Source organism: Tenrec ecaudatus, chromosome 8 (genome assembly GCF_050624435.1).
Source record: "Tenrec ecaudatus isolate mTenEca1 chromosome 8, mTenEca1.hap1, whole genome shotgun sequence".
NCBI classification, from domain to species: Eukaryota; Metazoa; Chordata; class Mammalia; order Afrosoricida; family Tenrecidae; genus Tenrec; species Tenrec ecaudatus.
The window spans coordinates 77,865,454-77,890,987 of record NC_134537.1 but is presented as its reverse complement, the minus strand read 5'-3'; the positions used below and the strand labels follow the sequence as shown (position 1 = coordinate 77,890,987).

At 42.4% G+C, this 25,534-nt stretch overlaps 1 protein-coding gene across 1 annotated transcript in view; it reads right to left on the bottom strand.

Moving 5' to 3' along the window:
- AGPAT5 (1-acylglycerol-3-phosphate O-acyltransferase 5) overlaps positions 1-3,816 on the bottom strand; it is a 74,737-nt gene extending 70,921 nt beyond the window's left edge. Inside the window, exon 1 of the mRNA XM_075556429.1 lies at positions 3,190-3,816. Within this exon, the coding sequence (XP_075412544.1) occupies positions 3,190-3,408 (219 nt within the window). The 5' untranslated portion in view covers positions 3,409-3,816. The remainder of the gene's footprint in view (positions 1-3,189) is intronic.
- Positions 3,817-25,534: the final 21,718 nt, after the last annotated feature.

Below are 25,534 nucleotides of genomic sequence, written 5' to 3'. Positions count from 1 at the left end.
GCTGCTACTGTTATGAATTGGGAGACCCCTGTGAAATGGGTCATTCAACCCCTAAAGGGGTTGCAACCAAAAGTTGAGAACCGCTGCTTTACAGGAACATGGGGTCAGGGGTGGCTATCGCCAACTCAATTAAACCATGCAAAACAAAATCACCTGCTAGGAAATCAAGACATAGACTCATGTTCTTTACTGACAGAATATGAGGTAAGATATGCAACTTTTGAAACAATGTGAAATTTTATAATTTTTTAAAAATAAACTTGCCAAGCAAAAATTTCTATGGTACTTCTTGCACTATATGGTGTGGAACATACCACTATTTTTCAAACCAAAATAGAACTGCTTTCTAAAAGGCGACTGATTTTGTATCTACTTTCTAAGTCTGTACACCAGCCTAGGACAGCTGTCATCTAACGTGAATTTGATACTTAACTATCAGGCGGCTTTAAATTTAGAGAATTTGGTGAGGCACATAGAAATGATGAGGTGTGGATTAAGAGGGAATTTAAAATGAGATTCTGGAGGGATGAGTGGGGAAAAAATGAGGAGCTGGTGCCAGGGGCTTAAGTGGACAGCAAATGTTTTGAGAATGATGAGGGCAATGAATGTACAAATGTGTTTTACACAACTGATGCATGTATGGATGTATGTATGGATTGTATGAGCCCCTAATAAAATGATTTTTAAAAGAAATTAAGCATTTGAATTGTATGATATGTGAATTATAGGTCAATAAAATGTTTTTTTTTAATATTTTAAATAAATAAATAAACGATATTAATCTTAAAATTACCAGAAAACCCTTGATCACCTGGCCTCTTTACACCCTCCTCACAACCAATTTGGATCACTTGTTGCTCCCTTGTCCCTGGGTTGGCATGATCAAGGGTAATGTAACCGAAAGTTATTGTAAGCTAAATAAAGGCTAAATATGATAGTGGGACAAGAGGAAAGTAAAAGGAAATAGAGGAACTAGGAGGCAAAGGGCTGGCACAATAAACTATAGCAGGTATTTATAGAGGTCTAAATACAGGCACGTACATATGTAAATATATTTATATATAACAATAGGGACTAGATCTATGTGCATATATTTATAGGTTTAGTATTAAGGTAGCAGATGGACATTGGGCCTCCACTCAAGTACTTCCTCAATGCAAAAACACTTTGTTCTATTAAACTGGCATTCCATGATGCTCACCTTCCCAACATTATCGCTAAAGAAAAAGAAGGTGCATATGTAAATATGGTGAAGAAATCTGGTGATGACTGGCTATCAAAAGATATAGCATCTAGGGTCTTAAAAATTTGAAGGTAAACAAACAAGCGGCCATCTAGCTCAGGAGCAAAAAAGCCCACATGGAAGAAGTACACCACCCTGTGTGGTCATAAAGTATGGAAGGCATGTGGTATAGAAGGGATGAGTTACCAGGCATCAAAGAACAAAAAATCATATTGTGAATGAGGAGGAGTGCGGAGTGGGGTCACAAAGCCCATCTGTAGGCAACTGGACATCCCCTTACATAAGGGTCACGGGCAAGAGACGAGCCAGTCAGGGTGCAAGTGTAGCAACAATGAAACATACAACTTTCCTCTAGTTCCTAAATGCTTCCTCCCCACCCACTATCATGCTCCCAATTCTATCTTACAAATCTGGCTAGACTAGAGGATGTACAGTGGTACAGATAGGAACTGGAAACATAGGGAATCCAGGACGGATGATTCCTTCAGGACCAGTGGTGAGAGTGGCAATAAGGGGATGGTGGAGGGAGAGTGGGGTAGAGAGGGGGAACTGATTGCAAGGACCTACATATAACCTCCTTCCTGGGGGACAGACAACAGAAAATGGGTGAATGGAGACATCGGACAGTGTAAGATATGACAAAATATAATTTATAAATCATTAAGGGTTCATGAGGGAGGTGTAAGCAGGGTGGGAAGGGGAACAATGAGGAGCAGATGCCAGGGTCTTACGTGGAGAGCATATGTTTTGACAATGATGAGGATAATGAATGTGCTTTATACAATTGATGTATGTATGGATTGTGGTAAGAGTTGTATGAGCCCCCAATAAAATGATTTTTTTAAAAGAGAAAATGAACAACAGCAGCAAAAGCTACCAGAAAACCCTAACTGGAACAGTGGTTTGTCTGTCCATGAAACACTTACTGAAACAGGTTTAAATTTCGCCTCTATCCTCTCCTATTCCCATTCCTCCACAGAACTTCCAACTTTGCCAAAGTCAGCATTAAGGATCATGAGCCGTGCAACTGCAAGCTCGATCCTGTGGCAGAGTGGAAACAGCTGTTCCAGTGAAGGGGGGAAAGTGTTTTTTTCTCAAACTATGAAATAAAAAACAATTCATGTTTGTCTTTATGAGACTTCAAATAACCAAATGTTGAGGGCCTTTTACTTTCATTGTCTCAGTTTTGCAAATTCAATCTACAAATCCAATCTCTGCACAAAAAAAAAAAGGGAGAAATAAAATTGCAGCAAAGGATTAGCAGCCACACATTAAGCCTAGTCAGTTGGCAAGAACTTTGTGGCACAGCAAGGCTTCTATTGCAACAAATGTATTCATTTCCTCGCCTAGATATCACTTACCCTAGGAAGAATGCCAAACAACGTACTTCTTGCTCAGTGTAAATTGCAATAGAGGTCTTCTAAGAACAGATTTAGAAGCACACTTTTTTTAGTTCGAACATATCATGTTGCAGCACTACCATCTCTTTGAGCACAACTCCAGAACATGTCAAATGTTTGCCCTATTTCAATGTTCACCTGCCCTTAGGTACTTCGCTAAACAGATAATATCTCAAAACTGGGGTAAAACGAACTCTTGGGTCTACGTGCGGATTATATCCCCTTGCAGTGTCAGCAATGTTACTGTAACTTCCTGGTGACCACAGAGGGCTGCGTGCAGCACTGGACCAAAGCTTAAGACCAGGAGACTTCCCTCACTGCGGGAGGCTGGGTCGAGGTAGCTCGTGTGCTTGAGGTCCTATCTGCAGATAAAACAGAACGACCTTAAGCCCCGGTGGAGTGGGATCAGGAGTGGGATGGAGTGGGGTCAGGAGAGGGGGCTAGTTTGAAATGGGGAAAACTGCTCGGAGACCCCGCGGGGGCCTCGGGTGGAGAGTTTGGGAGGCAGGAGGGGCGACCGCAGTCATCCGACAGAAGGAGCCTCACCTGCACCCCGGTGTAGTTCTCGAAGAAGAAGAGCACCATGTTCTGGTAGATGTTATAGATCCAGTCGTCCACCGCATGGTAGAAGCGGGTGGGCAGGAAGCAGGAGAGCAGCCTCCAGGCCCCCCAGACCAGGACGTAGGTGGGGGCCGAGCCCAGGAGCACCGCGCTGGGCAGCACGAAGCGCAGAGAGTACGTGTGGAGCATCAGGGACAGCAGCATCGTCCACGCCGGCACCCGCAGCGGCCGCACCTCCCCGCTCCCGGCCGGGGCCGCTTCCCCAAACTGCCCCGCTCCCTCTGCCCGCGGCGGCCAATCACGGCGCCCGGGCCGGAGCCCGCCGCCGCCTCACCCGGGCCGCCCGCCCACCGCCACCTGAGACGCGAACCTGCCGCCTCCGCCCGCCAGCCTCCTGGGCTGCGCGGGAGCGGCGGGGCGGGCGGGCGGACAGGTCCCCGGCCGGGGCGGTGGCGGCCCGGATGCCGCAGCGCCCGACGCCGGCCAGGCCAGGAGGAAGCGCCCGCGGTGCCGGGCGAGCTGCTCGCGGCCTCGGGGCAGTCCTTCCTGGGTTCGGGCAGTTCAGGAGTGGTTACATCGCATGACCCTCGCCTGCCACCATATTTCTCCTGCTCGGGGGCGGGACTCCGGGGCAATAAGACGCTTCCTGATTGGCCGAGCCGCAGCGCCCGTTAAGTGCAACCGACTCCGGAGCTCGCGGGCTTCAGGCGTAGGCACTGCGCATGCTTGCAAGGTCCTCCTGCCTCGTAGCCGCGGGAAAGGCTGGTGCAGACTTAGCGAACGGGTTGCAAGTGGGTGCAGGCAAGGAGAAGGGAGGCCTGGGGACCCGCCGGGTGGATCCCTGAGCTTGGATGAGTTGGAAGGTTTCTCGGGCCTCCTGGAGCGCCGCAGCTCCTGCTTGCATGCCTTGGGGATGCGTCCTTGAGCCGAGACTTCCAGATGTCCCCAACCTGGGGTACAAGAGACATCACGCTGAGGACATAAAAGTATGTGATAAGAGCTGTATGAGCCCCCAATAAAATCATTTTTAAAAAGTAGCAACGAAAATGATTTTATGTTTGCGGGTCACCACAACATGAGGACCTATTAAAGTGTCGCAGCATTAGGAAGGTCCAGAACCACTGTTACAGACAGTTGCAGAAGATATATATATATATATGACTATTTAGAAAATTTTGAGTATCAAATAAAAGTATTGTTTACATTAAGACTCTAATGTTAATTAAAAATTCATACCAAAAAAAGGGGAGTTGATGAATTTAATTAAAATTCACTAAGATTTCTATGGAAGGCTAACACTACAGAAGTGAAGTAGTTGTGGAACTTACTATCAAAGTTCCCTAGCACGGGCAAAGCACCAGCGATCGTCTACCCAATACTTAACCTTAGCAAAATTGTCCTGTTCTGTCTCAAGATTACTCTTACAGACCCCGACGTACCCGCCGAACCACCCACCCACCCACCAACCAGCAAGCGCACATCAGCTTCTCTGCAGTGTCTTCCTTAACTCTAATTCTTCATAAAGTATTTCAGACTTAAGCTCCTTTCTTCCACCGCGGTAATGATGATATTTACGTGTTTGTGCAAAGCCTAGCATATTTTTAACAGGTTCTTTCCACACCATTTATTTCATAGGATCTTTAAAAAAATGCTCTCAGCTTCCCACGGGGCCCTTGCTTCTAATTTTTGTTGTGGAGCCTTATTTGTAAAATGCCTAAAGTACTTGTGTTCACATGTGCGAGTATAATACTTAAATATTTCATACTTTTATGATCTTCACAAAAAATAAGTTGGTTATTGATTAGAAAGAGGGGAGGGAATCCAAAACTAAAGATCTTCTGGATCTTTCCACTGTCCGTTGGTTAACAGTAAAAATGGTTATATATATATATATATATATATATATATATATATATATATATATATATATATATATAATCATTTTATTGGAGGCTCTTACAGTTCTTATAACATTTATACATCAATTGTATCAAGCATAGTTGCACATATGTTGCCATCATCATTTTCTAAACATTTGCTATTTGAGCCTTTGGTATGAGCTCCTTTTCCCCCCTCACCCCCTTGTGACCACTTGATAAATTATTATTTTCATATTTTACACCACTGCTGTCTCCCTTCACCCACATTTTTGTTGTTCGTCCTCCTGGCGGGGTGTCATGTGTCGATTATTGTGATTGGTTCCCCCTTCCTCCCCTTCTCCCCCAACTTCCCCCAACCCTCCTGGAGTTTCCCAGGATTATCTGAGGGGTTTATCTGACCTGGATTCCATGTGTCATGAGCTCTTCTCTGTATCAGTGTACATGCTTCGGTCTAGCCAGAACTGAAAGGCAGGGCTGGGGTCATGGTAGTGGGAGGTGAGGAAGCCTCAAAAGCCCAGAGGAATAGTGTGTGTTTCATTGTGCTATCCTGTGCCTTATTTGACTCATCGCTTCCTTGTAACCCATCTGTGTGGGGATGCCCTATTGTCTACAGATGGGTTTGGGGTCTCTGCTCCAACCCCTCTCATTCTCAACAATATGTTTTTGTTTGTTTTGGTTCTCCTGGTGCCTGTTAGCTGATTCTGTGGACACCTCATGATCATACAGTTTGGTGTGCTTCTTCCATGTGGGCTTGTTAGCAAAAATGTTTCAATGTGTAACTCTTACCAAGATAGTTGAACATTAAATGAATGCCTAATACATTCTTAAATTTCTTGTATCCCTTGTTTATATCCAAACCCAAAACATTATTATCCTCCTTTCTTGGTATTGACAGTGCAGATCCTCTACCACTGCCACTTTGCTGCCACTCCCTTGCATTGTTTTTTGTTTTGTTTTTTATTTTTCCCCATTTTGTATTCAAATTCATTAAGCTATGATCATCCTACACCCTCTGCCTTCTTCCTTACCTGGTACTTTTGTTAATTCCAGCAATCTGACGTCCTTTCCATTCCGCAGAAATGGTTCTTTTTTTTTCCTTTTAATTACTTTTTATAGTATCAATGGCATTCTGTTCACATATCATACATTCCAGCAGTTCAATCAAATTCATAACAGTTGTGCAGCCATGACCACCATCAGTTGCAGGACATTTCTTCATCCATGAACTCATTTTTGTCAGCTCCAATCCCTGCCTACCTCCCCTGTGGTGCCCCTTTGAAACTATTAATACAGTGGTTAGCGCTATAGATTTAACTATCCCAGGTTTCATATACTGAAAAACATACAGAATCAAAACACAACCCAACAATGACACAATGAAACAGAAAAATTTCAATTGACAACAAAGTATAAAATATTAAAAACTGGAACAAATGCACATTGGATCAAGAGAGATCCAGTGACATGGTGTCACATTGTTACCTAACTACAACTAATCCACCCTACAAGTACTCTCTTTGATAACAACTCCTTCCCCATCCTTGATCCCTAGTCATTGGGGATTCCACTGAAGCTTAATCCATACGGGGCGCACTGCAAATGGGTCTTGGGTTTTCACTGTCATCCATCGCCTTCTGCAAACTGGGTGTTCAGAATTAAGCTCTAAAACCATTTCCTTCTCTGGGTTTGGTTTGTATTACTTACAGTCTTTAGATCACATAGATAGATAGACCTGGCTGATACCTGACTTAGATGGCTGCTTGGTTTAAGATAAGCCTTTAAGACCGAAGACGCTGTCCTGATAGCCAAACACCATTGACCGGTAGTTTATTTACCACAGTGCCCTATAGCATGCACATCTTCAGGGATCACTTCATAGAGGTCAGCAACAAGCAGGGTAAATAGTTCTTGAAGAGTACAACTGGCCTAGTGTTTCTGCATTGTGCTGGGCACTGGGACGTGACAGTGGAAAGACTAGTTTGTTTGTGCCTCTCTAGTGATTACCTTTCTTTGTGATGTGCATAGGTTTCACAAAGAATTACATTTAGAAGTTATTTTTGAAAGGGGGAAATATAGCACCCTTGTTAGCTACTATTGAGTGAGTCCCCTACCACATCGGAATCTCATGCTCGACAGGATCAGGCCATTTTCATTAGCTCTTTATTTTCTTTTTTTAAAAAGTGGATAACCAAGTCTTCCTTCCGAGTCTGTTTACTCTGAAACCCTACTGAAACTGGTTTGTCATCAAAGCAAATCACAAGCCTCCACTAATAGGTGAGTTGTGGCTGTGGCTGCAGGGTTCTGGTTAAAAATTAGAATCAAATCTTCCACCTGGAAAGCCCCAACGATTAGTGTCCTTTGGTGAGAGCACCTAGCACTTATGTCTCATGGTCCTATGGAAGCACATTAAGCAGATTTAATATACACTCAAACAAAGAAGGCTTCTCAGTACAATGATTTTTTTAAGATGATACATGTGGGTGGAGTTAGTTATGCTGGGATAAGGAAGACTTTTTTTTATTAAATCATTTTATTAGGTAGGGGCTCATACAACTCTTATCACAATCCATACATACATCAATTGTGTAAAGCACATCTGTACATTCATTACCTTCATCATTCTCAAAACATTTGCTACTTAAACCCTTGGCATCGGGTCCTCTTTTTTCCCCTCCCTCCCCGCTCCTCCTTCCCTCATGAGCCCTTGATAATTTATAAATTATTATTTTGTCATATCTTGCCCTGTCCGACGTCTCCTTTCACCCACTTTTCTGTTGTCTGTCCCCCAGGGAGGAGGTCACATGTAGATCCTTGTAATCGGTTCCCTCTTTCCAACCCACTCTCCCTCTACCCTTCCAGTATCGCCACTCACACCCCTGGTCCTGAAGGTATCATCCGCTTTGGATTCCCTGTGTTTCCAGTTCCTATCTGTACCAGTGTACATCCTCTGGTCTAAGCAGACTTGCAAGATAGAATTTGGATCATGATAGTGTGTGTGTGGGGGGGGGGAGCATTTAAGAACTAGAGGAAAGTTGTATTTTTCATTGGTGCTATATCGCTCCTTGACTAACTCAACTCCTCCCCTAGATGCCTCTGCAAAGGATCTCCAGTGGCCGACAAATGGGCTTTGAGTCTCCATTCTGTACTTCCCCCTTCATTTACTATGGTAAGATTCTTTTGTTCTGATGATACATTATACCTGATCCCTTTGACACCTCGTGATTGCACAGGCTGGTGTGCTTCTTCCATGTGGGCTTTGTTGCTTCTGAGCTAGATGGCTGCTTGTTTACCTTCAAGCCTTTAAGACCCCAGATGCTATACCTTTTGATAGCCAGGCATCATCAGCTTCCTTCACCACATTTGCTTATGCACCCGTTTGAAGGAAGAACTTTTTAAGGAGAATACCATATTGGAATTCATAAAGCAAAGAGAACATAATGTCCTCAAAGCACTGAAAGACTAATGTGGAGTAATATATATGCACTTTGTGGGGAGGCGAGAGATTTCCCTCAGAGAAAGCTATGCATTCCCTTTACATGTTTTTGGATTTATACCTTAAAAAGTGTATTAGTCTGGGTTGACTACAGAAACAGATTCATAGGCGGTCGTGTGTGTAAGAAAGAGCTTAAAGTAAAGAGCATATTAAGAAAATATCCCAGTCCAGTACAGATTAAGTCCATAAGACCAATATTAGCCCATATATCCAATACTAGTCTATAAATTTCTCTTCAGACTCATACAGCCATAGATAATGCCAAGTGCAGGAAGATCACAGGCACAGGCCAGTAGGTGGAAAGTCTTTCGGATCTAGAGGCGGTAGAAGGAGGTCAGTGCTGATAGGGGACTCCACGGGGCTCCTCCAGCTCCCAGGGCTCTAGAATAGCTCCATGTGTCATGTCAGAAAGAATGTCTCCCAGGAGTGCACGTGTGCCCTGCCTCCAGCAAGCTATTTCTCTCTTTAGAGCCTCCAAATGAGGTCATCAAGCTGTGGCCTGACTGACTGGCTAAACTCCACCCCTTCACTCTTAAGTCTCAAATTGACAAGAGAGTATGTAACTACCACAAAAAAAGTTTTCCCATGAATGTAACTAGGTATAAGGAAGTAATCTCTAGGAGTTATGAATGGCATTTTAAAATCACATTGTATAAAGCTTTTTAATAGGCCCCTAAAAGCCCATTGCCACTGAGCTGATTCTAATATACCATAGTAATTTAATACCCTACATATGTCAGTCCAGGTAGACTAGAGAAACAAATCCAGAGAGACTCATATGTGTATAAGAAAGCTTTATATCAAGAGTAATTGTATGTTAAGAAAATAGCCCAGTCCAGAACAAGTTCATAAGTCTGATATTAGCCCGTATGTTCGATACCAGTCTGTAAATTTCTCTTCAGACTCACGCAACACTTGCCATGACGCAGAATGCAGAAAGATCACAGGCCAGGGGGTGGAAAGTCTTTTGGATCTCTGGGTGGTGGAAGCATCTCAGCACTGGTGTGGGGCTCCATGTGGCTCCTCCAGCTCCAAGGCTCTGGCTCTATCTGGCTTGTCAGCAGGAATGTCTCACGGGGAGAGTGTATGTCACAACTCCATGGAGAAAGACAAGAGTTCCCAGAATCCTCAGGAGAAGGCCATGCCCACACAGAGGCCTCATTGGTTATGACCTGATTGACAGGCTAGACTCCACCTCTTCACTTTTAATATTCTCAAGTTGACACCAGATTATGTAACCACCACACGGCACCATAGATTTAAAACTACATCTGTGTATCGATTATGGAGATCCATGTATCCATCAGAACAAGGTCAGAGAGCAACTGTGAAGCAGACCATCATGTGCTCATAATGCAAGGTCAATTTTTAACTGCCAAAGTCAAATCCATGAGAACGGAAGTCCAACCATTGCATTAGAGTTCATTGTGCCAAATCTGCTCTTGAGGTGACCTCAAGCCCCGGTGCAGTAGCTCAGCAGTGTCAATGAACCTGTCTCTCAGAGCGAGAGATGAGCCTGTCTCCTCTTGTAAAGTCTTAGAAATCCAGAAGGGCAGTTCTACCCTGATCTATATAGAGGGTCACTGTGAGTTAGAATTGACTGCATGGCAGTGAGTTTGTGGTTTTTGTATACTAAAGGATGTGTTTTGGCTCTTATAGACTTGTTTTAATTTCTTTCAACATCATTCTGAACTTTCAAATGAATTCCCATAGATGAAGGCAATTTGATTCCTGAGTATAGTTACTGTTTACATTGTTGGGGGGAAAAGATATTTGCAGTGAAGAAGTAATCAGTTTCTTAACATTCTATTATTTGATCTCAACTTCTTTTCTATCATCAAGCCATAGTTCCCAATTACCGATCCTTCCTCTTTGTTTCCAGCTTTAATATTCCAATCACTAGTAATTATTAGTGCATGTAGATTGCATGCTTGATCAATTTCAGATTGAAGAAGTTGGCAGAATTCTTCAATGTCACCATCGTTGAATCTAATGGTTGGTCATAAATTTGCAAAATAGTTGTATTAACTTGTCTACCTTACAGCTCTGCAGGTACTATCCTGTCATGTACATCTCCTATCAACATAGATGTTAACATGTTCTTTATGATGATGAATATAAAGCCATTCCTCTTGAATTTGTCATTCCTTGCATAGTAAACCATATGATTATCTGATTCAAAATGGCCAATACCAGTGTATTGCAGCTCACTACTGCCTAGAATATAAATGTGTTCCATTTTATTTTCAATTACTTCCAATTTTCCTAGTATCATTCTTTGTACATTCCTTGACCACTATCATCCTTCTCTCCTTCCCTTGCCCCATTTACCAGTATCCAACAGATGGGATAAGGAGATTCCAGAGAACGTGTGACAATTTTCCAGTGGACAGGCCATGAATAGTTGGAAGGGCCTCAATTTTCATAACTCTAACTTAATGAAATCTGATCTGCCTACAGAGTCCTTGACCACAGAGCAACATTACAGTTAAAAATTCCCCACTTCTCCCACCTCACATTGTTTACCATTGCCTTGTCCTGAATTGGAAAGATATAAAATTATTTTAGATTGCAATGAGCAACTTTACAATTTACTTTTATTAAGGCTCCATAAAAACACACACCAACGCACTCCTTTGGACCACGTCAAAGTCACATGACTGGGAAACTCCACTAAGGCACCAGATTGTACCTTCAACCTTCCCGATTTTGAAATGCTCCTTCGGACTTAAAGCCGGAACAGCCTCCATAAGAAGCCGAGGGATGCCAAGCCAGGGTCCTGGATTTGGAAGTTTGTATGACTTTATAAGAAGAATTGATGCCTTTGAATTGTGGTGCTGGAGAACACTTTAAGGACCGCGACTGCTAAAACGACAAACCAATCTGTCTTGGAAGATGTACAGCCAGAGTCCTCCTAGGAGTTGCCTCATCTGCATGTGAAAGCAGAAAATTGAATGAAGAATGTTTGAGAAGAACTGATGCCTTTGTATTATGATGCTGCTGGGAATATGCCATGACCATACCATGGATTGTCCGAGGAGCAAACCCATCTGTCTTGGAAGCATTACAGCTGCCATGCTCCTTAGAGTGACTATGCCATAGGACCAAAGAAAGCCTGGTGAAGTAGCGTATTTGAGGTTGACTACTACAATTACAGGCCAGCAGTTCAAAACCAGCAGCCACCATGGGAGAGAGAAAGGCTTTCTTCTCCCATAAAGATCACAGCCTCCGGTACCCCAGGAGCAGTTTCGCCCTTTCCGAGTTGCTTAAGTCAACATTGACTCCAGGCCAGTGTTGTCCCAGAGATACCTGCCTTTTGCCTTCCAGGGCTACTTCCCACACCTCTCCTTGCGAGGCAGATGGTCTAGATTATGTCAAGGTGCTGGTTTCACAATAGGAAGGTCTTGGGAGAGCTAGAAGGAGGCAGGAGACTAGGAAATATGTTCTCTCCTCACCTCCTCACCCCCTGCCCAGGTGCTGCAGTCTCTCCCTCCTGGAGAGGATCATCGCTTCGCTGATGTTTGCCCCAAGATCCTGCACTTGTCTTTCTGTCTCCCTTGCCATTTTATAATTAGACGACGACCGTTAAAGAGACACACAATAATCCTGTTTCTTTTACAATGAATGCATCTTAGAATAAATTAAATACAATTTAAAAACACCCACTAATTCTCTCCTATTAGTAGATAATTTCCAATATACCTTTATTTAAGTAATTGGTTCCATCAAATCTCATGACAGATGATGAAATTGTTTACTGGTAACAGTAATAACTCAATCCACAAATCCAAATGATATAGTCTTATCAATAACACTTTGAAGCATAAAAGTAGAATGAATGGATGTGTCTTTTTCCAAAAGAAGAAAGAAAATATAAATGTAAAATTCCCAACTTATAAAGCACTGGTAAAGTTATTAGGTGCTGTTTAGTTGGTTTCAGCCCACAGTCAGTCCCTGTATACAACAGAATTAAACACGAGCCAGCTCTTCATCATTGAAACCACCGGCTCAACCATCTAGTTGAGGATCTTCCCTTTTATCAATGACTCTCAACTTTTAAATTTTTTTATTTTAATAAATCATTTTATTGGGGCTTATACAACATCCATCCATTGTGTCAAGCACATTTGTACATTTGTTGCCATCATCATTTTCAAAACATTTTCTTTCTACTTGAGCCCTTGGTATCAGCTCCTCATTTCCCCCCTCCCTCTCCTCCCTCTATCATTAACCCTTGATAACTTAAAGATTTTTTTTTATTTATTACACTAACCGATGTCTCCCTTTAGAGATTTTTCTGTTGTCCATCCCCCAGTGAGGGGGTTATATATTGATCATTGTCATCAATTTCCTCTTTCTTCACCCACCTTCCCACTACCCTCATGGTATCGCTCCTTTCATTATTGGTCCTGAGGGGGTTATCTGTCCTGGATTCCCTGTGTTTCTAGCTCTTACCTGTACCAGTGTACATGCTATGGTCTAGCCGGATTTGTAAGGTAGAACTGGGATCATGATAGTGGGGGAGAGGAAGCAATAAAAAAAACTAGAGAAAAGTTGTATGTTTTATCAGTGCTACACTGCACCCTGACTGGCTCATCTCCTTCCCACCACCCTACTGTAAGGGGATGTCCAGTTGCCTACAGATGGGCTTTGGGGCTCTACTCTGCACTCACTCTCATTCACAATTATATGATTTTTTGTTCTGCGTCTTTGATGCCTGATACCTTATCCTATCGACACCTCATGATCACACAGGTTGGTGTGCTTCTTCCATGTGGGCTTTGTTACTTCTCAGCTGGCTTCTCAGATGGCCACTTGTTTATCTTCAAGCCTTTAAGACCCTAAATGTTATGTGTTTTGATAGCCAGACACCATCAGCTTTCTTCGCCACATTTGCTTATGCAACTGCTTTGTTCTCAGCAATTGTGTTAGGTAGGCGAGCACCATGGAATGTTAGTTTAATAGGACAAAATGTTCTTGCATTGAAAGAGTACTTGAGTAGAGGTCCAATGTTCATCTGCTACCTTAATACTAAACCTATTAATAATTTTACATAAGTATATTTCCCCATTGTCAGATATAAATATATTTACATACATACAGGCCTGTATTTAGACCTCTATAAATTCCCTTTGCCTCCCAGATCTTTCTTCTATTTCCTTTTACTTTCCTCTTGTCCCACTATCATGTTCAACCTTCATTTGGGTTTCAGTAATTCCTCTCGGTTACACTGCCCTTGATCAAGCCCTACCAGGCCTCCTACACCCTCCTGGTCATCGATTTTGGATCACTTGTTCCCCTGCCCCTGGGTTTGTTAACACTCACTTCCTTTCCCCAGCCTTTCTCTCTCCTATGTCTCCCTGGAACTGTTGGGGTTTTTCTCCCCCAGATTATTTATTCTGCCTATTTTATCTAGCTAGATCTCTGCAGAGATAATAATATTCGCAAAAATAAGACAGAGCAAAACAAAGCAACAAAACAACAGCAACCACAAAAAAATAAAAACCTATAAATAGTTCAGTCCGTTTGTTGACCTTTAGGAGTGTTTTCTGGTCGAGTCTGATTGGATGCCATGCCCTGGCCCCAAAGCCTATTTTTGATATTCCCTGGAGATTTCATTGCTCTGCTCTCCTTGCTGTTCTGTGTTTAGCCTCAGTGTGGTGGGGTCCGATCTGGCACAATTCATGCATTGTGTCTCCAGCGTTGTCCCCTGTAGCACTATGGGTCAGTGAGGGACATCAGGTCTCCTAGAGGGTCCTCTCTGTGCATTGGCTGCTCTGAGTAGGAGTATCGTCCCCAGGTTTGGTGACACAGGAGGTGCTCCACTCTCTCTCCCTCCCCCTTCATTTGCTCCTGTGTGTTCTGATCAAACATGCCCCTCGCCCTGGGCTGTAGCTTCATTGCTGTCCTCTGAAGTGAATTCTCCTGGGGGAAACAGGAGCTGTCCACGTAGTTAGGATTGAGGCCGGCCCCTCAGACCTCTCTGTTGGGACCCTGCTTCATGACTGTATGCTGCATTAACATCTTGGACCACCAGGTTGAAGTCTGATCCCTTTTTCCCTGTGGAGATATAAACAACTCCCTCCTCTTGGGTGGGTTAGTACCCTGTTCACCCGCTACCCATCTTATTTTGTTTTACCCCCTCCTTTTTAGTTGGCTACCATATGTATCCCTGGGTTTGGTCTGGCTCCTTTAAAAAGCGTGATGCCCTTCTCCAGCAATGGTCCTCCTCATAACACAAAGTACATGAGTCTTGTCATCCTCACTTCTTTTTTTCACATTTTATTAGGGGCTCATACAACTCTTATCACAATCCATACATATACATACATCAATTGTATAAAGCACATCCGTACATCCTCACTTCTAAGAAGCATTCTCGAATTCTTCCAATAAAATTTATTTGCTCACTTGACAGTTGAGCAAATAATCAGAGAATCTAGATTATATACAGAAGAATGTAGCATCAGATTGGAGCAAGGCTTAATAACAACCTGCTATATGCAGATGATACAACCTTATGGCTGAAATGGTAGAGGACTTGAAGCACTTGCTTTTGAAGATCAAAGATTGCAGTGTTCAGTATGAATTCTAACTCACTGTAAAGATAACCAAAATCCTCACAAGTGGACCAATGAGCAACATCATAAATGGAGAAAAGATTGAAGTTGCAAGGATTTCATCCTGCTTATATCCACATCAATGCTCATAGAAGCATCAGTCACGAGATCAAGTCATTGCACTAGGTAAACCTGATGCACAAGACCTCCTTACAGTGTTGAAAAGCAAACAGGTTGCTTTGAGGACCAAGGGAACCCTGATTCAAACCATGATATCTTCAGTTGCCTAATATGCACATGAAAGCTGGATAATGAATGTGCCTTGGCAGAAGTACAACTAGACTTCATCTTAAGCAAGGATAAGGAGACTTTACCTAACATAGTTTGGACACATTATTAGGAAAGACCAGTCCCTGGAAAAGGCCATCATGCTTGGCAGAAAGTCCCTCAATGAAATGGAATGGCCCAATGGCTGCGGCAAAGGCCTCAAAGATGCAGTAATTATAAGCATGGCACAGGACCAGACAGTGCTTAGTTCCGCCTTACACAATGCGATTCCGAGCTGCTTTAGTCCCCAGCAGCAACAACAAGAACACAAAGCTACAATAACTAGCATTTTTCTAATTCAGAATGAAACAGAGGTCACTGGACTAGAATGGAGCTTCTGGAAACCTACATACAGTGTGTCTGCGTATTGAGCATTGTATATTATGAAAGAGGAAAAAGATGGGTTACTCAAAAATAGGTATTGGTACAATTCTACATGTATTTTGAAGGGGAAAGTTGTGTAAAAACATCACGATCTGCTGCAAAATAATACTAAGTGAGATTTAAACAAAAATATAAATTTTTAAAATCTGGAAAATATAATGGGAAATATTTAGGATGATCATTTGTAATCTTGAGGTACCTGGCTTATTAAGGCCCAAAATCATCAAATAGTGAGTCCCAAGAGATCTTGGAATGTCTGACAAAGTCGAGTTGAATAAAACTTACCATTTTCATACTACAAATGACAGCATGTAGACAGCCTTAGAAGCAGGAGATCTCAGCGCTTTGTTCAAGTCCTTGGGGGAACATTCAAATCCAGCCTACATGGACTCAGCCCTGGACTGTAATTAAAGAAAGCTGTAACCTAATCAGCAGTATTGTAAATTGACCACCCTTGGTGGTAGCAGAAGGGTGCTGATGTAAATGTAATACTCTCCTCAGCAAAGGTAAACTTGCTTGTCTCAGTGTCAAAGGATGGAAAGATCTTTAGTTAGAATACCATCTAGTCACTGACAACTGCTTAAAATCATAGCCAATACTCTGCTTCTCCTTGCTCATTAAAAATCTCCCATTCATGCTGTCTTTCAGTACAAAGGAAAAGGCACTTTTGTTTTAAAACATCAAAATATATTCTCTTTTGAATATTGGCAATTATAGAACTCGCCACAGTGTTTTCAAATCTTACTTTCTGACCCAGAGGTTATGACTGTGTATCTTCCTATTTGTTTTGTTTTGTTTTTTGGTGCAGTTTTGGATGTGTATGCGCCCATTGCCCCAACTCCTTTTTTAAAAAAAATCATTTTATCGGGGGCTCTTATAACATCCCATACATCCATTATATCAAGCGTATTCGTACATATGTTGCCATCATCATTTCCAAAACAATTTCTACTTGAGCCCTTGGTGCTTGACTCCCTTCTACTGTCACTACAAGTGCTACCCGATCTCCCTTCTTGCCGTCAGTACCTGTCGGTGCCGTGTCCTTGAGTCACTTTCTACTCACAGCACCCTACGCACAACACAGCAATGCACCACAGCGTCCCGCGTTATCCCGCGGCTGTGCTTATGCCGGAGCCCATTGTTGCAGCCCCTGCGTTCATCCATCTTGTCCGGGCCTTCCCCTTCTTCACTGCCCTTGTACGTTACCAAGACTGATGTCCTTCTCCAGGGAATGGTCTCTATTGACAACATGTCCCAAGTACATGACATGAAGTCATTCCTGCTTCTAAGAAGCATCTGGCTGCACTCCTTCCAAGATATATTTGTTTGTTCTTTCGTTGGTAATCTATGGTACTGTCAGCGTTCTTTACCAGGGCCGTAGTTCAAACGCATTGTGTGTAACTTTTTCAATGTCCAATTTTCATGTGCATTTGAGGCTATTGAAAATACCATGGGTCAGGTGCACCGTAGTCCTCAAAGTAACAACCTTGCTTTAAAGCACTCTGAAGAGTGCAAATTAGGTGAATCTAATTAAATCTAATTAGGTAATTTGATTTACCTAATGCAATGTGTTGTTTGACTTCTGGACTACTGCTTCCATGAGCATGGATTACAGTTCTAAGCAAGATGAAATGCTTGACAACTTTCAACCTTTTCTCCATTTAACATGTTATATATATGTATACACATATATACATGCATAGATACACATCTATGTATATATCTACATACATATATTGGGGATATGCTTCACATGCCGTACAATTCAATCATTAGATTAGATTAAGAAGATCTCTGCAGTCATCACCACGATCAATTTCAGGACATTTTCTTCTTGTCCTCATTGTCATTTCACCCCATTCTACCCTGCCATGCTGCTAGGAGATTACCAACCCAGTTACTTACTGCCTCTCTGGGTGTGCCTATCCTGGGCACCATACACAGAAAATCATATGAAATACAAATAGGAAGAAAACAAAACAACAAAACATAACAACAATAACTGGAAAAACTAAAAAACCTAATCAAAAAAGGGTTTATAAAAATATTAAAAACAACTTCAAAAAGGGTCAAAAGGGAAATCAAATGATAAGGTAGTGCATTTTAAGCTAACTGTACCTGCTGTAATTGACTTTACACTGCTCTCTCTCTCTCTCTCTGATGGCAAGGCCATTCACATACCTCGACTATGGTTGGAGGAGATGATGCTACTTAGTGGTCCAGTTGTGAGGATTTTGGTTTTCTTTACAATGAGTGGTAATCCACACTGAAGCCTGTAATCCTTGATCGTCATCAGCAAATTCTTCCAGCATCTTCACAGCAAGCAAGCTTCTGTCATCTGCGTATCACAGTTTGTTAATAAGCCTTCCTCCAATCCTGATGCTATATTCGTGTGTGATATAGCTTCTCTGATTATTTGCTCAACATACAGGCTGAGTAAGTATGGTGGGAGGCTACAAACCCAATACACATCTTTCTTGATTTTAAACCATACAATATTCCCTTGCTCTCTGGATCCTAGATAGAAGCTTCTGGGCCCAGGATTTCAGACCTCTTTAAGCCCACTGGGCTGGCAACTCTACTCCTTCAATTTAGGATAACCTCATATCCACTAGCTCAACTGAGTGGCAGCCTGAACACTCAACCCTGTCAGCCCCCTTTTTCTGCCTCTTAGGGATGGTGGTCCCTCTTAGCTTAGAACCAAAGTGAAAAGACCTGGCTCTTGGAAACGTCCGTGGCTGTGGATGTGTCCTCTGAGACTCCAGAGCCTCAGCCTCACCCTTTGAGACTAAGGCAGCTCTGCTTCCTAGGCTCCTTCCAACATTTCTGCTGATCCACAAGATGTTCCAGAGATGAACAGAGAGAAATACAATCATTTTCTGAAAGAAAAAAAACTTTGAGTTATAAACTGAACTTCCTGTTTTTTCTTAGACATTCTTGTTTGTTTGTATTTGGCAGATATATATTTCAAAGATGAGTGAAACTATTTTGTCACTTCAAGAAAAACAACTGACAATATTTGTTGCCCACGTTAAAAGAGATTTTCAAGTAAATTTTGGATGTTTGGGAAACATGTTTGTTCCAATGGGCTTTGCACCTTGCCAGTACCTTTAAGGTTTTTGGTTTGTTTTTCTGATGAGATCTGTGATGACACAAACCATTGATATTTTTCAATATTTTATGAGGAACGTGTCAATATTTGGAAGATCAGGAAAAATAACCACATTTTCTGAAAAAGCTATTCAAACACTCTTTCCTTTTTCCAATCACATATCTGCATGAGACTGCCATTTCCTCATGTGTCACAATCAAAAAGAAAAATAGCATGCCAACAGATAGAATTCAGGAGCAGATGTGCATGTTCAAGTATATTCTATAGCCATATATTTTAATTTCATTTTTCAATGGTAAACAATGTCACTCTTAATAACTTTTGTTGTTTTTTAATATGGGTATTTTTCATAGAAATAATATACTAATGAGTAATAATTTTATTGATATTTTAAGGAATTCATATTAAAATAAATTTTAATATTTTTAAGGAATTAGTATTAAAATACTTTTTAAAATTTCAAAGCAGCAAATATCAGCATACATAACTCACGTAAAACAAAACAACCTTTATGTAAAAGGTCCCTGGACAACGAATTTACCCAGAATAACCCCATCATCTCATAACAAAATTTCATTTAGAAATAAAACCCCCTTAGAGATGCTGTGACTCCTTAGCAGATTATTTGGGGAGTTGGAAAAAGAATGGTACTTACTTGACTACAGGCGCTGCCAGAAGAGATACTCCTCCCTCTGCCCTAGATGGTGGCTGATTGGGGTGGAACGTGCAATGTTGGAGCTACTTTGCCATTACGTGAATCAGTTTTGAATCAGTTTTACGAGCGAGCTGACACACAGATGGCAGGCCAGAGAAATAGACAAGAAGCCTCTGATGAAGTCCTTGAGCTGCTGAATCAAACCAATTTTGAGATCCATTTTGACTCTCAATTATTTAAAGATAAATAACTGAGCAAGCAACTATTTACCTTTAAAGACAGTTTTCTTTATTTCCTCTATTATCTATCCAGCCATGCAAGGGATCAACCTAGAACTTAATCTGGTTTTTTCCCTCTTCCCCACCTGTTGGTGTCCATTTAAGCACTTGGTTGCTTGTTCATTGATCACATGAGTATTTAGTACAGAACAGGCCCTGTTGTTTCCCTTGGTGCCACTAAGCTAGTTCCAACACATAGTGACCATATATACAACGGGGAAAAATGATGCCAAGTCCTGTGCCATCCTCACAATCATTGTTGTGTTTGAGCTGAGTGTTGCACCTGCTATGTCACGCCATCTCACTACATTTCTTCCTCTTTTTCAATGAACCCTGTACTTTACCAAGCATGAGGCTGGTACCTGATAATATGTCCAAAGGACATGAAGTGAAGCCTTACTATCTTTGCTTGTTAAGGAGCATTTTGGATTTACTTCTTCTAAGACAAATCTTAAGCTTCATTGTTCTAGGACCTGGGAATACATCAATGAAGAATGCAGATAAGGTCACCCTTGTAGTAGAATGCAATTAACAAAATGCTGTCTGTGACAGGATATTATGTATCCGAAAATAAGCCAATCAAGTTTTACTACTACTGTTCAAATTTATGCACCAACCTCTAAGGCTAGTGAAGCCGAAATTGAAGAATTTACTAATAAAATATGCATCAACATGCATTAATAATTGTCAGTTAGAATACAGATTTGGAAAAACAGTAATTGGAAAATATGGCCTTGGTGATAGAAATGACGCTGGAGATCCAATGATAGGATTTTTCAAGACCAACAAATTCTTCATCACAAATACCTTCCCCCCCGCCCAAAAGAAAGCAACTATACACGTGGACTTCTCCAGATGAAATACACAGAAATCAGACTGACTGCATCTGTGGAAAGAGATGCTGGCGAAGCTCAGCATCAACATCTAAACCAAGGCCAGGGGCCAACTGCGGAGCGGAGCATCCATCAGTTGCTCATATGTAAGTTCAGGTTGAGCTAGAAGAAAATGAAATGAGTGCACAGGAGCCACAGTAACATCTCAAGGATAGTGTTGCTATATTGATCATTAGTGACCAAACCCGATGAGCCGTAGGATAACATCAAGAACACACATAAAGAAAGCCAAAGGTAATTAAAAAGGACAATAAAAAATGGTGTGTGGGGGGGGGGTTTATAAAAAAGACAGGAAAGAAAAAAATATCAAAGTGATTGTCAGAAGAGATTCTGAGACTTGCTCTTCATTTTAGAGTAACTAAGGCAGATGGAAAAATGAACTAGTAACTTAAAAGTTTTCAAAGGGCAACTCAAGAAGACAAAGTGAAAAATGCCTGCTAAGCACATCTTAAACTGAAAGAAGTGAGGAAACAAGTCAAACCTCAAGGGAAATATTGGAAGATTATATCGGCTAAATATGGAATGGTAGAAGCATCAAAAGAAGATGGAAAAAATACACAGTCATGATACCAAAAAGAACTAGTTGACATTTAACTATTTTAAGAGGTAGCATGTGACCAAGAACCAATGGTACTGAAAGAAGAAATGTAAGCTACACTGAAGGCACTAGCCAAAAACAAGACTCCAGGAATGGATGGAGTGCCCATTAAATGTTTCAACAAGTTCGCACAGGCTGGTGTGCTTCTTCCATGCGGGCTTGTTGCTTCTCTACTACATGGCTGCTTGTTTAACTTCATGCCTTTAAGACCCCAGACGCTATATCTTTTTATAATCGGGTACCATCAGCTTTCATCACCACATTTGTTTATGCACCCATTTTGTCTTCAGTGATCTCGTTGAGAGGGTGAGTGTGGCAGTTACATAAACTCCTGTCAACTTGAGTGAAGGAGTGAAGTCTAGACTGTCAATTAGGTCATAGCCAATGAAGCCTCTGTGGAGGCATGGCCTTCTCCTGAGGATTTTGTGAACTCCGGTCTTCCTCCTTGGAGGCAGGATACACACACTCTCTGCTTCATCTTCCTGCTGACGAGACACATAAAGTCATGCTCTTCCCAGCCAGAGTCCTGGAGATGGAGGCAACCACATGGAGACCCATACCAGCTCTGAGATGCTTCCACTGCCACTGGATCCACATGACTTTCCACCCACAGACCTGTGATCTTCCTGCATTTGGCATCATTGTGTGTGTTGCATGAGTCTGAAGAGGAATTTGTGGACTGGTGTTGGACATAGGTGCTAGTGTCACACATGGACTTTATCTAGACTGGACCAGGATGTTTTCTTGATATATAGTTACTCTTTGATATGAAGCTCTCTCTTGCACATATGTGAGTATCTCTGGATTTGTTTCTCTGGTCAACCCAGGATAACACAGTGAGGATCACAGAATGCCAGATTGTTAGAAAAAAGTTTTCTTGGTTGAGGGAGGGTTTGAGCCCAAATCCATCCACTTCCTCAATATATTGCCATATAAATATATGTATATAGGCCAATATCTCTATTTTTATGAATTAATATATTTACATATGTACACACTTATGTTTATACCTCTATCCATAACTTTGCTTCCTAGATCTTTCCTCTGTTTCCTTTTGCCTTCTTCCTGTCCTACCATCATGCTTGCCCTTCTGCTTCTCAGTAATTCCTCTCAACTAGATTGCTGTTGCTCCAACACCCTGAGGTTCTCTATGTCCTCTTCCTTACTGATTTAATTCCCTAGTTGTTCCCCTGTCTATAGCATTGTTGGCTCACTGCTTCTTTTCCCTGCCTTCTCCTCTCTCCAAGTCCCTCCAGAACCATCAGTCCTGCTACCTTCTCCTTGGGCTTGCTTCCTATGCCTGTCTTATCTAGGTGGGCAAAACAGCAATAATGGAGAAAAAACAAAAAGAAAACAAAGAATGAATAAAAAGAGAGGGGAAAAAAACTAGCCAAAAAATACCAAACAAAAAAGCATCCATAATTCCAGGTTTGCCCACTGACTTCTATGACTGTCTCCCCACTGGTCCTGTTGTGGGGTGCTCCAGCAAGGGGACGTCATGTCCCAAGCTGTTGTCAGCCTTACAGTCCTCTCTGTGCCTAAGTAGCTCCATCCTTAGGGCTTGGGGTGCCAGGATGGGGTCTAGTCCTTCCCTCGCTTTCCTTCTTAGTTTGCTTCAGTGTGAGTGTGGCAGGCGGCCCCCCAACCTGGGGGTTTAGCGTTGTCCTCTGTAGCACATACTTCTAGGGAGGGGTCAGTTGGCTCTGATTGGGGCCGGCCCTGTAGTCCTCTATGTTCACGAGTTGCTCCATGTGGTTAAGTTGCCCTCAAGGTTTGGTATGCCACTTCTGTAGTGACATAAACAATGCCTCCCCCCCGGGTGGATTAGTGCCCTGCTCCCCAGTCATCATCCCCCTTTTTTCCCCTCCTCTCCACCCTTTCCCCTTCCCCTTCTTTTTGTTGCCATGATATATGCATCCTTGGGTTTGGTCTCTCCCCTGCCTGACTGCCTGTACCTCAGCCCACATAGTGTGAGAGAAGTGGCTTTTCTTCCATACCTACTGTGCTGATTACACTTAGCTCAGTGGACTCATGTTGTACCTGTCTTTTTGTGACTGACTAACTTTGATTAGCATAATTTCTCCCAACTCTTCCCATGAGACGATGTGCTTCATGCCATCATCAATGCTTTTTAGTGATGCATTGTCTGGATGAACCAGCCCCTAACACATCATCACAGGTCTGGTAGGTGCAATTGTACAGTGAGCGATAAGTAAAGACTATAGTAAAGTCATAAAGAGCAGTAGCAATGCTCACCCCAGCCTCACTTGGTGGTCCACTTGGAGAGAGAGAGCTGTTTAATGCTAACCCAGCCTTTAATATTCTCTGGGGACATGCAAGCCCCCTAATTACAGGTGAAAAGTCACAGGAAAAGTTTGTGCCACAGGTAATACAGTAATGGCAGGGGGGTGATCTAGGGGTACACACGCAATAGGAAGAGGAGGGAATGGGGGTATACATGTGGCAAGATGGGCAGATCCTAGATTCAGGATGGCAGCCTAACTTTGGATGTCACTGAGTTGGTTTGACCTGTTCCCTGCCTCAACTATAGAGACTATTATCGGTAGGGTGTGAACTCCACCTACAGGAGCCAAATCATGACTGCAAGCCTTTAGGGAGAAATAGCCCATTGTCCTTAACAGCAGGGAGCAGGCCCACCTATGGTGGGACCAGATAGTAGTCTTGAAACTGACTGCCTCAGGGAGGGTGTCTCTAATGTTTGGCATGTCTTTGGGGGAGACAAAACTGGGGAAAAGTCGCTTTATAATCCCACAATGCATAATACTTCATTGTGTGTATATGCCAGGATTTTCTAATCCACTTAATATAGGTGGAAATTTAGGTTGTTTTCAATTCCTTGTGAATGTGAATTGTGCAGCAATAAACATTGGAGCGCAGATGAGGGGTCATGGTCTATTTCTTACCTCTTCTGAGTATGGGCCCAGTAGAGGATGGCTGGGTTATAAGGAAAATAAATTCCTTTGCTTTAAATATTGCCAGATCAGTTTCCACAGAAGCTATATGCATCTGTAGATAATGGGACACTCCCTCTTAGAAGGGTCAACAAGGAAGCAATGAGACAGAGAGAGTAGCACAGCGCTAATGGAACGCACACATTCCTCTAATTCTTTAAGGCGTCCTCCTCCCTATGATCATAACCTTAGAAATCAGACTAGACCAGAGCACGCACACTGGGACAGATAAGGGCTCTGGATGCATGGAATCCAGGACAGATAAACCCCTCTGGAACAGCAATGGGAGTAGCAATGCCAGGAAGGTAGGGGAAATGTGGGAGGAGGAAAACAGGGAGAAGCAGGGCAAAGGACCATATAACTCCCCTCCCCCTCTCCAGGGGGATGAACAACAGTAACATGGGTGAAGCAGACACTGGGCGGTGTAAGATATGAAAATAATAATAATTTAACATTTATCAGGGGTCCATGAGAGTGGAGGGAGGGGAGAGGAGCTGATACCAAGGGCTCAAGCAGAAAGAAAATACTTGGAAAATGATGGCAACATATGTACAAATGTTCTTCATACAATGGATGTATGGATTGTTATAAGAGCTGTAAGAGCACCCAACAAAATGATAAAAAAAAAAAAACATTTTCATTTTGTCAGGTAAGACAATAGAGTGTGGAAGTCTTAGAATTTGTTTCTGACATTTTTTGTGAGTCATTAAGGGATATTTTACAGTTCATTGCTGTCTTCGTAGTGACCATCAAATTAGTCCCTGAATGATGGAAACACCATGCCCAATGGATCTAAATGAAATGAAACACTGCTGGTCCTAGCATTTGGCCCATAATTGGTTGTAGATCAAATGCTGGTAAGCTGTGGGGTTTTCATCGACTGATCTTCAAAAGTAGATCGATCCCAAGGCTTTTTCTTGTACTATTCTTAATCTAGGAGGGAGCCCTAGTGGCATAGAGGGTTAGGCACTGGATTGCTAACTGCAAATTCAGCAGTTCAAATCTACCAGTTGCTCCATGGGAGAAAGAAGAGGCATTCTACTCTCATAAAGATTTATAGCCTCAGGAATCCACAGAGGCAGTTCTCCTCTGTCCTACAGCATCTCTGTGAGTTGAAATCAACTCAATGGCAGTGAGCGTCCCTTTTGGTTTTGTTTTCGTCTGGCCGCTCTGCTAAA